The sequence below is a fragment of the Grampus griseus genome (assembly GCF_964374135.1).
Source record: "Grampus griseus genome assembly, chromosome: 19".
Classification (NCBI taxonomy): Eukaryota; Metazoa; Chordata; class Mammalia; order Artiodactyla; family Delphinidae; genus Grampus; species Grampus griseus.
The window spans coordinates 58,201,298-58,214,223 of record NC_139013.1 but is presented as its reverse complement, the minus strand read 5'-3'; the positions used below and the strand labels follow the sequence as shown (position 1 = coordinate 58,214,223).

The window sequence follows — 12,926 nt, the reverse complement described above, 5'->3', positions numbered from 1 at the left end:
GTTGCCTGCTGAGACTGGAGGGCACGGCGTGGCAGTCAAGTGGAGGACTCTCAGGGCCCCGGGAGACAGGACTTGCGCCGCTCAGGGTTGGGCGTCCCCTCCCAGGAGCACCCGACGCCCCAGTGCCGTGAGGGCTGCTGTGAGGGCCGTGTGTTTGCCTCCGCCTCCCCGGGGTGGATTCCAGAAAGGAAGCCTGCTGCTGGAGAAGGGGCCGCCTGGCGGTAGCAGTGCCGTCCTCCATGTCAGCAACGCAAATTGGCTGGCCCGTGTGGTGCGGTGCGCTGCGGGCAGACGAGCCGGGGCGCTGGTTAGCCTGAGGCTCTGCTGAGCGCCCGCACCCCACCCTCAGGGCTCTGTGTGCTGCCCTTTCTGTGAGGGGCGTGTCACATCCCGATCCCCCCGCGCCCCCCCCCCCCCCAAGGTGGCGCTTCCCCCGGTTCTGCAGACGGTGGCAGGCGAGGCAGACGCCCGGCTGGACCTCCCAGTTTGAGGCTGGAGTTCGGGCTCCCGGGTCCTTACAGGTCAGCAGGGCTGGGAGCGATGGCCACACCCGGCCGCCCTCTAGCCAGCTCCTGCTCTGGGCTGGGTCGCCCGCACTGGGCTCTGCTCCGGGGCTGCTGCGGCTGCAAGATCCGTCCCAAAGACGGCCCTGCAGTGTCACAGGCCTGTGGTGACCAGAGGTGGCTCAGGCCCCGGGCAGGCGAGGGACGACACGCTGGAGGGGAGCCAGCGTCTCAGGGCAGACATTCTCTCCCGTTCGGTGCGAGGCCGGGCCCCTTCATTCACGGTCACGGGGAGAGTTTCCAGTAGAGGGCAGGTTCCGTCTGTCAGCAGGCCCCTCTGAAGGTGCGTTTTCCCCGTTACTGAGTCCATCTCTGGGAACACGAGGCAGGAGGCAGCGAGGTGGTAGGGCCGTGGGTGCCTCTGAGCCTGGTGGGCAGGAGCGGTGTCCATTGCCCAGATAAGAGACTTGCTTTCCGGGCACGTGAAGTCCTGCTAGACCTAAGGACTTTGAGAGTCTAACTTGGGGCCAGCGTCTGAAAGCGTCACTCTCTTTTCCAGGATAAAGATAAAGTTTCTCTAACCAAGACCCCAAAGCTGGACCGCACTGATGGTGGGAAGGAGGTGAGAGAGCGAACGACCAAGCGGAAGCTGCCCTTCACTGTGGGCGCCAATGGAGAGCAGAAGGACTCGGACACAGGTACCCACCCGCCCCCGGCGCCCCAGTTCTGCTGCACGGACCCGGGAGGGGGTGACTCACAGCTGACAGGGCAGATTCCCAGGCAGAGGATTCCCGCAAGTGTGCACAGAAGCCACGTTCCCCCAGCCCCAGCCTGCCCAGGGGCCTCCCGTGCGTGTGAGCACGGGCTCCTCTCTCTCAAGGAGAGCCTCTGGAGAACTTCACATGGGAGGATAAACGTGTTTCCCCTCAGGGCTGCAGAAGCACATAAATTAAACCCAGTTGTTTGAAATGGAGGCCAGAGGGAGCTGTGAGAATGAGCAGGAGGCACGCAGTCCCCCTGCGCGTGCGCTGCGGGTGTGCCACTCACCACCACGTGGCGCGTGCGCGTTCAGGTTGGTTCCATCCGAGCTGCCTGCAGGGACATGTGCTGGGTCCAGGCAAGAACCCGGCCCCTTTGCCAGCCGGCTCACACTCCTCCTCTTGGTCCTGGTGTGCTGGGCCTTCCCCGCCTGCCGGTCATCTGACTGCAGACCCCCTAAGCCAGGGGCAGGTGTGGGGTGGATCCACAGAGCCGCGAGGGGGCCTGGGTCCCCCAGGATGCAGCCACGGGGGACGGAGCAGAGGTCCTGCCAGGATCGGGCGGAGGGCAGGGGGCTTTGCTGCACATGAGGGTTTGTGTCAGGTCTCAGGAAAATGGCAGGTACGGGAATGACATAAATGTGAGAGAATTGGGAGAAATGGCAGGGGGAACAGCCTGAAATGAACGTCTTCACTCACAGCGCCTCCTGCACGGGGCGACCCCCAGGCGGGTGCGCCCCGGGCTCGCAGCCACTGAGCATGACCTGGGGTAGTTGCAGGCTGGTGAAGCAGGTTGGCGGGGTTGGTGGTGCCGGCTGGGGTATGGCTGGGGTCCGGGGCAGGCGGCTCGACCTCCGCGGGGTCCTCCGCAAGGGGAGGGGTTGGGCCGGGGAGGAGGGCAGAGGAGGTGGGAGTCCTCGCAGGGACCCTGTGCCTCAGGCTCTGGGTGCAGAAGAGACAGGCCCAGCTCAAGCTTGGGTGCCCGAGCCAGCTCTGGTACTGGAGGGCGTGGCGTCGCTGTTGGGTGCGGCTTCCTGGGTGCTGGGGGCCTGCAGGTCGGTGTCGTCCTCTGGGATGTCCCTGCCCGAGCACAGGCGGGCGCGGCGTCCTCGGGGGTGTCTGCGGGGTGCTGGCCGTGAAGGGGACGGTTGGCATCTCAGCACGGGGCGCCAGGCAGGTGGGAAACTGAAGAACGTTTTGCAAGTGGGATTTTCCAGGCAGGGACAAAGTCTAAATACATGGAAAGTCCAGCATTTGTCCTCTTACTGTTGAGTGGCTATCCCTTTGGGGGCCAGTTTTGCTGTACCATTGACCCTTGAACAGCACGACTGTGAGCTGCATGGCTCCGCTTACGTGCCAGCTTTTTCAGTAGTACACAGTGTGGGAGGAGGGGGGCCTTCGACTGGGTGACTGTGTCCTGCCCACCCCACCCCCCGCCCCCGGGGTTCAGGGGCTGACCCTGCAGCTTTCTTGTACACCTGCTTTGGTCATGTGGCAGAACTCGTCTCCAGTAACTGGGAGCGTCTCATCCTTCGGGCCAGGACTGGGCACCTCGCCTGCAGCCCTGGTCACTGACCCCTCCCTGCCCTTCCTGGTGAGCGGCCGCCTGGCCAGGCAGAGTGAAGCTCTTCCTCTGAGAGGCCTCGCTTCCACCAGGTGCCGCCTGCCCACCCGCCCCAGGGCAGATGGGGAGGCTCTTGTACAGAAGTGCCAACTCTGGTGAGCACCAAGCTAGGGAGGCTGAAGGTCCCCGTGTTCCCACGTCCCCTCCCTGCCTGCTGGCTCCTGCCGTGTCCCTCCAGCGCCCCCTGCTGGGAAGATGCAGCCTGGCACTCACGGGACGGTTGCAAGTGGCCAGTAGTTTCTCCGGCTGTGCTCCCTGAGCGGGGGAGGCTGGTGAGCATCCCCCAGAGACCCTCGGGCTCCCTGGGAGCACCCTCCTGTTTCCCGGTCCCCAGGAGGCCCGCAGCGCTTAGTCAGGGCTGGGGCGTCCTCCCTGGAGCTCAGGCCACCAGCGGGCGGGTGCCTGCAGGCAGGGAGAGGGGGCCCTCCTGCCCGGTGCCAGTCTTGGTGGGACCAGGACCTGCTTCAAATTATACTCTGCTGTCTGCTTCTTATGTGTTTAATTTCCCCGCAACGTAAGTGTACGCACACCTCCTGCTGAGGTCCGTGTGGATGAAGCCCTGCAGGCTTCTTGCTCAGTCTGACAGCAGCCTTCCCGCCTCCCACCTGGAGCCCCCAGGGCCCTTCAGAGAGGGGCCTGTTCTCAGCTCCCAACGTTTCTTTGCTTCTACTTTGTGCTGGCTCTGCAGTGAGGATGTGTGAGCAGCTCACCCGTCTAGGGCTGGGATTTGGGGACGGAGGCGGCGGGCACGCAGCTTCCCTGGTGGGCAGGGCCTGTCGGGACTCCTGCTCAAGGCTGCCCTGTGTGCGGGGATTCACTGGCGCTGGGCTCTGAGCATGCCCCCTGCCAAATGCTGGAGGTCACGTGGGTGACCATGCAGGGGCTTGGCCGCCTGCCAGGCGTGACACGCTGTGAGTCGCTGGTTGGGAGGGCACATGCCACCCACACTGTGACCCTGGAGCTCTGGGGACCCCAGAGCGGGCAGGACTGGTGTAGTACGCTGGCCACCTCCATCCCAGGCCAAGTCGAGAGGGCGTGGCTGGGCCCGCTTCTCTCTGGTCTGGGTCAGGGTGGCCGCTCCACCCGGTGAACTCCCGGGTCTGGGTGTGGGGAGCTCGAGGGGTGGTCAGAGGCCCCCAGGCAGGCTGGGGCCGGCGGGATGGATGCTGCTGTTCGTGCGCTGCTGGCGGTCTGGATTATGATTCACTGCTGTCGTGAAAGTTGGGGTCAGTGGTTGGGAACCCCTGTTGTCCAGGCCCTTTATGCCCACCTCACCTCCATGGATTCTGGCCTCCTGATCACGGTCACCTGGGGGACGGCTCTGTGGTCGCCCTTACCTGGAGCTGGAGCAGCCTCTGCCGGGGGAGTGAGACGTGGGGGGTCCAGCCTGTCCCTCTCAGGCCGGGGACTTGCTGAAGGCCACACAGACCGCTCTTTCTTTAAACGATCAATGCTGGAAATTTTTTTTAAAAAGGAAAAGGAGGAGACACAGAGCAGGAAACCGGAAGGGAAGCCGTTTGTCACCACAGCCTGAATGATGGTGCCCATGTGGGTCCAGTGGCGCTTGGAGGGTCGGAGTGTAATGCGGGGAGGACCCCGTGCAGCACGTCACCTGACGGGGTATCTGTCACATGTGGACTGTGCCTGGGCCGGCTCCTTGGTCAGAAGCCTGTGTTTGTGACTGATCGTGGAGGTCAGACCCTGTGTGGTGTGGGAGGTGTGCTCTGAGGCCAAGGGACGGGCCGCTCTTGGGACAGCAGGTCCCAGTGCCGACCACCCACCTCCCATCAGCCTGCCGTGGGCCGAGCCCTGCAACTTCATGGGAGACCGAGGACCTCCTCCGCCCCCTCCCCACCACAGGGCGGAGCCCTGACGATGGTGACATCTGAGGAGAGTCTTAGATTTCCCACTTTCGGCAACGTGGTACGCCCTGGTTGTCAGCCACGGGGCGTCTGGTGGCAGTGGACGGGCTGAGGGCAGCCGTGCCTGCCGACACCTCCGGCTGGAAGATGCCATCCTCCCGCCTGGGGGCCGAGAGGGCTCCCCAGGCTCACGCCGTCCTGCCCCCATGGGGCTGGCCCTCCCTGGGCCTCTGGGCGCCTTCCTAGCCCCAGAGCGGAGACGAGGATTGGACCCAGAGATGGCCGCCACAGGAGGAAGACACCCGAGCAGACACAGAACAGCGTCCAGAAGATCAGGCAGGGTTTTCACAGTGTAAAACAGAGCATGAGGCAGCAGAAACGATTGCTGAAACGAAGCATTCGGGCGGGGGACGGGTTCTAGCGCTTACTGGGTCCACCATGAGCAGAGTGAGTGAGCTGGAAGCTGCTGAACCTGAAGACGCCGCCTCGGCTGACGCACAGAAGGAAGAGGGGAGTTGCCGACCGGGGTCCAGGAGGAGCACACGGGGCCGCCGGTGTCTGCGCAGGGTGCAGGCTCCACGCAGCGCGTCGTGTGGAACCACGGGACCGCCCGAGGGGACACAGAAGGCGGCCGGGAGAGTGTCTGCAGACCACGTCCCGGAAGCCAGAGGAGACCTTCTCCCAGAAGCTCACTCTGTGTCTCTGCTGCCAGGATTCGCCGTGACTCGGGGAAGTTCTCCACTGGACGCCGTCAGTTTTGCTGGGGAGTGAAACTCCCCAGGAGGAGTGGACTCTGGGTGCTGGGTCCTGAAACAGAGGCCCTCAGGGCTGCGCCCTCCGCAGGCCCAGCCCCAGCAGAGGCCACGGGGGCTGTGGGAGGAGAGCAGAGGCGTGTTCCGGGGGAGACAGGAACGCATTTAGGGGGAAACGCAGGGATGGCCTGGGGGGCTGGGGATCCTTGCATCTGCTAGCTGGGTGACCGTGTCCCAGGAAGAGATGATAAACGTGGCCCCGATTTCACGGAGGACCAGCGAGGTGATTGAGCGTGAGAATCAAGGCGCCAGGGACATACAGGCCGAGTCACACGGCTGTGCTTTGCTTTCCTCACGGCGAGGGGACTGTCCAGGCTCGTGAGACTGCCTTCCCCCCGTTACCCTGGGAAGATGGCACGGCTGGCGTCCCCGGAGAGCGAGGGGGCAGGGTGTGCCCCAGCCCCCGCGCCCCCACAGCGCCCTCTGGCCTTGCTCGCCGCTCGCACGGACCTGCCGGTTTTCCGGCCTACAGCTTGACACGCCGCCTGGGCCTCGTGTACCTTCTGTTCTGCTTCCGGTTGGATGTGAGAGACAAAATGCCGGCAGAGCGCTGAGGGAGCTGGGCCGTTGCCCGGGCACCTCCTCTGCCGTGCCCCCATCCCAGCGCTGGCAGGTGGGGCCGTGGCCCACCTCAGGGCAGGGCAGGAAGGACGTTCTGCAGGTCTCACCTGGGTTGACCCCCGGCTTGGCCCCTGCCGACAGGACGCAGTGGCTGGGCAGGAAGGCCCTTCAGCAGCACCAGCGCCCCGGCCTCCGCTCCTCTGTGGCCCGGGTTCCGTGGGCAGCCGCTCCACCTGCGACGCCCAGCCCGGCCAGACGTGGGCTCTCCAGATCCCGGCAGCCGCGGCACCTGTAGAGAAGTACACTCCACCACCGAGAAGTTGGCGTCTCAGGAGATGGGATTACATTTGGGGTTTTTCCCTGTGTTAAGCCTGGGGAGACCAGAGGGTTGGGTTAGTCTGTTCTCCTCCACGTGTGGGGTGAGCAGGGCCCCTAGGCAGGTGTGGACTCGTGCTGGGGTTGCCTGAGCCTTACAGCTCTCCCAGCCCCTTCCTGAGACCACAGGCCGGTGCCACAGGGCCCAGCTCTGCCGCCGACATCAGAGTCTCTGGGTAGAAGTTGCTTCTTCGCTGCCACTCAACAGCAGCGCAGGCAAGACCCTCGAGGCACCTCCCTGGTCCTGGGCGTCCACTGGCTGCACGGTCACTTGAAGACAGAGGTGGCTGTGGCCCTTCTGCCGGGCTCCTCTGGCATCTTAAATCACGGGCGCGTCTGTCCTGGAGACCCGTGCGCCGCGGAGAGGGGGCTGCGCTGCTTGCTTCCACCCCCGAGGTGACCCAGTGTACTCGGCAGGTGCCGCCCACAGCCCGCGGGAGGCCGCGGGGTCACGCGCTTCGCTGAGGTTCTGCTTCCGTCCTCTCCTCTGGAGGCTTCGTGTCTCCACCGCCCCTGAGAGGCCAGACACCCCAATTGTCTGAGGCCAGGCTGTGCTTCCCAGGAGGTTGGGCAGAGCAGGGCCCCACGGCCTCCCCCTGCCCCGACCCCCAGACCCATCCGTGTGGCGCTCAGCTGTGGGAGAGCTTCTGAGCCAGGCTCCTGCCCAGGCCCGGCCACTGCCCCAGCGTGGCTTCGTTTCTCGGGGCTCCTTGAAGCTGCTGGGTGCCAGCTGTGCCCTGTGCAGAGGCCTCCTCGAAGAGCCGGGGCCATGTGCCGCCCTTTCCTCACTGCTTTTGCCGGGTCGTGGGGGAATTGGGGGCGGGGGAGAAGGCGAGCGGGGTCCTTGGTCACCCCTAGAGGAGCGTCCTTTCTGAGTTTCCTCCTTGCTTGGGCCTATGCCTCGTGCGTTGGTTAGAAAGCAGTTGTTGCTGGCGGGGTGGTGTGTGGTGCTCGGGGGTCATCACCTAAGATGCACGGATCACCGTTGTCAGCAGATCGCAACTTCAGTTTTTAAAAAGGCAGTTTAAGGTACTTTTTAAGGAAATAACTGTTTACAGAAAACGCTTTGTAAGAAAATGGAAAGCGTGACACGCTTGTGGGGCCTGAGGTGGAGAGCAGCCCAGGGTTGTAGTTGTGGGAGTGGAGAGGTCGCCCCAGCCCGGGGACGCGGAGGTCAGGGAGAGCCCCTCAGACACCCGGGCCCCGTGGCGACCCAGCTTCCCTCCCCGTGGTCCGCACCCGTGACCTAGGCCCCCCCATCCCCGGGCTCCCCAGAGCACACAGGGCAGCAGGGGAGGGGTCTGAGACTCGACGGAGCCCCAGTTCCTGTGAGTAGGAGGGTGAGTGTGGAGCAAGGTGAGCTTTTGGCTCCTGGTCCGTGGAGTGGGGGGTGTCTCTTCTCTCCGCCCCCCCTGCCCCTGTGAAAGACACGCGCAGTGTTTCTGCCTGAGGCCGGCAGGGTGTTAGGTGAGGGGCCAGAGGAGCACAGTATGCTTGTCGTGAGGAGGCTGAGGGGCGCCGGGCCGGCGCCGTATCTCGTTAGTGCTCTGTGTTGATGCCTTTAGATGCCTCCAGCTCAGTCCACGCCGTGGTACTGCAAGGCTGGTTCGCTCCTCGAAGCGCCGTGGCATGAGATGGAGGCTCCTAGAAGCAAGAAGAAAGGTACAGTACCGCCCAGCCAGCCTTGGCCTCCCCGCGGGTCTCCAAGCTGCGCTTGCGTTTACATCTGAACTCTTCGGAGGCGGGGTGGGGAGGAGGACCTGGACCACAGACACTAGGAGTTGCTAGACCGAGGCCCGTCCTGAGGGAGCCGGGACTCGGGGTCGTCCGTCCCTCCGCCTGGCGCGCAGGGCACGGTCTGGGGAGGCACCTGGAGCGGTGGACGGTCGGTGGGGGCCAGGCTTGGCTTCAGTGGCTGGTGCCGAGGTGTCGGAATCGTGTCCCCAGCACAGCTACTGCCGGAAGAGGTGATGACGGGCAGCGTGCGTGCTGCCAGCTGTCCCTCCCCTCCCCCGCAGGCTGTGCGGCCCCGGAGTCAGAGGGCTCCGTGGCATGAAGTCTCCCCTCTCTCCTCCACGCCTCACAGAGAAGCAGGGTCCCGAGCGGAAGAGGATCAAGAAGGAGCCTGTCGCCCGCAAGGCCGGGCTGCTGTTCGGCATGGGGCTGTCCGGGATCCGCGCCGGCTACCCGCTCTCGGAGCGCCAGCAGGTGGCTCTCCTCATGCAGATGACGGCCGAGGAGTCTGCCAACAGCCCAGGTGAGCCCTGGGGGCAGGTGGTCCTGGGGCCTGGGAGGCCCTCCTTTGGGACGGTGGCCCAGCCCCGCAGGTCCCTCCCGGTAACCTCCGCCCATCCTCTCCTCGGCCTGCAGTGGACACGACACCAAAGCACCCCTCCCAGTCGACAGTGTGTCAGAAGGGGACGCCCAATTCTGCCTCAAAAACCAAAGATAAAGTGAACAAGAGAAATGAGCGTGGAGAGACCCGCCTACACCGGGCGGCCATCCGGGGGGACGCCCGGCGTATCAAGGAGCTCATCAGCGAGGGGGCGGACGTCAACGTCAAGGACTTCGCAGGTGAGAGCTCGGAGGGAGGGCCGTGGGGCAGACCCCCTTTTACGTAGGATGATTTGCTCTTTTTGTGTGTCCAGAGCTGTGCACTGAGAGAGGAGTGTTTGTGAGACCAGGAGGCCTTCCTGTGTGGAATCCTAGGTTTTCCCACGGCCCTGGGTGTTGGACCCAAACCTAGTTTAGCACCTTTTTTTTTTTTTTAAAGGAAAAAAAAAAAGCGATTTTCCTAAGTTGCATTTTTCCAAAGCCCTGGGATCTGTCCACGGGGCAGCTCTGTGTGCGTGCCGACGTGAGCAGCTGCTCCCCGAGAGGCCTCAGCGCATGCTCACGGAGGCCCTTCCAGACCTGCGGCCGTGGCCACGCCCTGCCTGCTTCCCTGTCTGCAGACAGGGCACATCCTCCCTGTGTGTTGACAGGTGACTTGGGCTGAGGCTGCCCCTTGTGACCCTGTGTTCATTGATCCTGTACCCTTGTCAGCTCGGTGGGCCACGTCACCCTCTCAGATTCTTAGTCTGTAAGGTTAACCGCTAGAGGTCACGAGCAACCCAGAGGCGCCCAAGTAAAGACCACTCGGCATTTCTAGTCTGGGTGCCCACCAGGCCTCTGTCCCGTCCTTAGCGCTTCCTGAGTGCCACCCAGCAGCGGGAGTGACCTTCCTGAGGGTTAAATCACGTACGTGCTGAGTGTCTGTTTCCAGGCTGGACTGCGCTGCACGAGGCCTGTAACCGGGGCTACTACGATGTCGCGAAGCAGCTGCTGGCCGCCGGCGCAGAGGTGAACACCAAGGGCCTGGATGATGACACCCCCTTGCACGACGCCGCCAACAATGGGCACTACAAGGTGGGCGCCTCCCCGCAGACCCCACGGTAGGCCTGCCATTAGACTGTGCACTGGTCCGCAGCCACCTGTTTCTCTGTCCTTCCTGTGTGCGGGGTGACCAGGAAGTGAATCTTTGACAGGCCCCGCCTCCCCCCCAGCCCAGCTTTCTCACTCTGGGTCAGCACCTGGGTGGCCTCTCGCGCCGTCTGTGGCTTGTGTGTCAGGGCCCTGCTCTGGCCACTCAGGTGTGGTCAGCCATTAGGAGGTGAGTGGTCATACCCAGAGGCAGGGGGGCTCTGCCTGTCCTCGGCCCTGTGCTGCCGCCAGACCCGGCAGCCTGGACGGGGGTAGACAACATGGGGTGAGCAGCCCAGGAGCCGCGAGCACCTGGGGCACGGCCCCTCAGGTCCAATGCAGGAGCCGCACGTGTAGGTGAGGACCTGGCTGCGGTCACCACCACACTGTCCAAGAGGCCCCTGGCCAGAGCTGGGGTGGTGCGTGATGAGGACACGTGGCAGCTGTTTGAGTGCATCTGGTCTGTCGTGGCGGCCCCGCTGGTCACTGTAGGAAGGTGTCAGGGAACCGGGCAGTGTGGCCAGTGTGAAAATGACGCATTGGCGCAGGGAGAGATTGGGAGGTGCTCTGAGCTCAGGATGCCGAGACACCTGGGACACCCGAGTGCTGATCGCAGAGCTGACGTCAGGAATTAGTTAACGTTTTAGGGAAGACGATGGCATTATGGGGTTTTCGTTGTTACTGCTTTTTAAGAGCCGTTTTAGAGAAGAAGTATGCTGAAAAACTTTATGAAATATCTGGGATTTGCTAAAAAAAAAACCAGGGCAGGCAGGGACTTCCCTGGTGGTCAGTGCTTAAGAATCCGCCTTCCAACGCAGGGGATGCAGGTTTGATCCCTGGTCAAGGAACTAAGATCCCACATGCCATGGGGCAACTAAGCCCGCGCGCCGCAACTAGAGAGAAGCCCACGCACCGCAACGAAGAGCCCACACACCGCAACGAAAGGTCCCGCCTGCCACAGCTAAGACACGACACAGCCAAAAATTAAAAAACAAAAAGATACCCGGGGCAGTGGGCAGGTATGGGGTATGGGTGAAATGAGGCTGGCTGGCTGGTTGGTAGGTGATGGAGCTGGGAGGGAGAGGACCGCCGCCTGAATCCCCGCTTGTGTAATTGTCTTTAAACAACTTGTTATTAGGGAGCAGTGAGAGACAATGGACACGTGGCCTCAGGTGTGGGCTCTGCAGAGGGGAGAAGGCTGAGGGCCAGGAGATGGGAGATGACCCAGGACTGTCCGGGTGGGCTGGTGGCCTTCGGGGCTGCATACGGCAGAGACCGTTTCTCGGCCGGAGGGAGGACGGCATTGAGGGGACTTAACCTGCGTTGCTGGTCTCAGAGGGAGGGGCCGTAGCCAGGGAACGTGGTGGCCTGAAGCAGCTGGGGTGTTCGTCGGCTGGCAGACAGCAAGGACACGGGACCAGAGCCCTGACTCTGGCCCCAGGACTGTCCAGCACCGTGGTGATTTGCCAGAGGGCAGGGGAGCGCCTGCCCAGGAAGCAGTGTCCTGCTCCCGCCATGCAGACCCAGGTACACCTGCGTGCAGCCCGGGCTGAAGTGGAGGCCGCCGTCCCGTTTGCCAGGCACCTGGGGGAGGCTGTCGGTTCCGCCCCGGCCACCCGAGTGAAGCGAGGATCGAGATGGAGTGAGTCACACAGAATTCTTTGGTTTCCTGGTGCATCTGAACGTTGTCTGCACCGGACAGTTGCCGTTGGGTGTGCAACAGCCGTATCTATAAACAAGTTGCACTCCTTCGTTAAGAAATACATTATCGCGGGACTTCCCTGGCGGTCCAGTGGCTAAGACTGCACGCTTCCGCTGCAGGGGACACGGGTTCAATCCCTGGTTAGAGAACTAAGAGCCTGCATGCTGTGCCATGCGGCCTTAAAAAAAAAAAAGAAATACATCAGTGCTAAAAAATGTAACTGTCACCTGAAGCTCCAGGAGTCGTGATCTTTTTGCTGGTGGAGGGTCTGAAATACCGCGAGAACTACCAAAATGTGACACACAGACACCAAGTGAGCAAATGCTGTCGGGGAAATGGCGCCAGTAGACTTGCTGGGTGCAGGCTAGGGTCGCCGCAGACCCTCCGTCTGTAGACAACACGGCATCTGAAGCGCAGTAAAGTGAGGTCTGCTGTCCTTGCGTTCAGTGGGTCCTGGGCACGGATTAGCGACAGGTGATCTTACTTTCCTGCAATAAACAAACATGCAATAAACCTGCTTGCACAAGCTTGGTCTTTGTTTTCTGTACTGTGTAACACGCCCCCGCCCCCACCCCCCACCCCCCCCATAAAAGCCTTCCCCGCAAGTTGCGGGAACCCGGCGGCTCGAGAGGAGCAGCCTGTTTTGAGTGGTGGGTCTTTGGTGGGAGAGGCCTCGCGGGCAGCGTGAACAGCCTCCAGCCCTTGGCCTGGTCGTGCTCAGGCCCTGTGAAGGGGCCGCAGTCGCGCATCAGCGTGGCGGCCGCTCTGTGTTTCTCAGGGTCCCTGACGGGCCTCTCACTGCTCCGCAGGTGGTGAAGCTGCTGCTCCGGTATGGAGGGAACCCTCAGCAGAGCAACAGGAAGGGCGAGACGCCGCTCAAGGTGGCCAGCTCCCCAACCATGGTGAACCTGCTGCTGGGCAAGGGCACCTACACGTCCAGCGAGGAGAGCTCGGCCGGTCAGTGCTGCGGGGGCGCGGGCTGGGCAGGTGGCGTCACCGCGGTCAGCAGGGCTCTCCCGGCAGCCTCCTTGGATGCCTGCTGCTGACGGGAGCTTCTGGCCCGTGAGGAGTCCCCCACCCTGAGCCGGGATGGGGCGCTTCCGTGCGGGGTCTCCAGCCGCGTGTCTGTGCAGACCTCTCTGTAGCCCCTCTGCCCGGGGCCAGCCTCAACCTGAACTAAGCCAGGTGACGCGCCTGTTGGACGGGCGCCTTCCCCTCCCCTCCCCAGGTGCCCGCAGCCCCTGCCTGAAGCACCTCTGACCTCCTG

At 63.3% G+C, this 12,926-nt stretch overlaps 1 protein-coding gene across 4 annotated transcripts in view; it reads left to right on the top strand.

Moving 5' to 3' along the window:
* The window catches only part of ANKRD11 (ankyrin repeat domain containing 11), a 171,114-nt gene that overhangs the window by 144,905 nt on the left and 13,283 nt on the right, over window positions 1-12,926 (top strand). For 3 of the 4 annotated variants that reach the window (XM_082677109.1, XM_082677110.1, XM_082677111.1), the window contains 5 exons: window positions 1,063-1,201; window positions 8,582-8,752; window positions 8,866-9,069; window positions 9,761-9,903; window positions 12,469-12,616. In XM_082677109.1, coding sequence (XP_082533235.1) covers window positions 1,063-1,201; window positions 8,582-8,752; window positions 8,866-9,069; window positions 9,761-9,903; window positions 12,469-12,616 — 805 coding nt within the window. Of the gene's footprint in view, window positions 1-1,062; window positions 1,202-8,060; window positions 8,158-8,581; window positions 8,753-8,865; window positions 9,070-9,760; window positions 9,904-12,468; window positions 12,617-12,926 lie in introns of all 4 variants that reach the window. The other variant, XM_082677112.1, reaches the window with a different exon arrangement.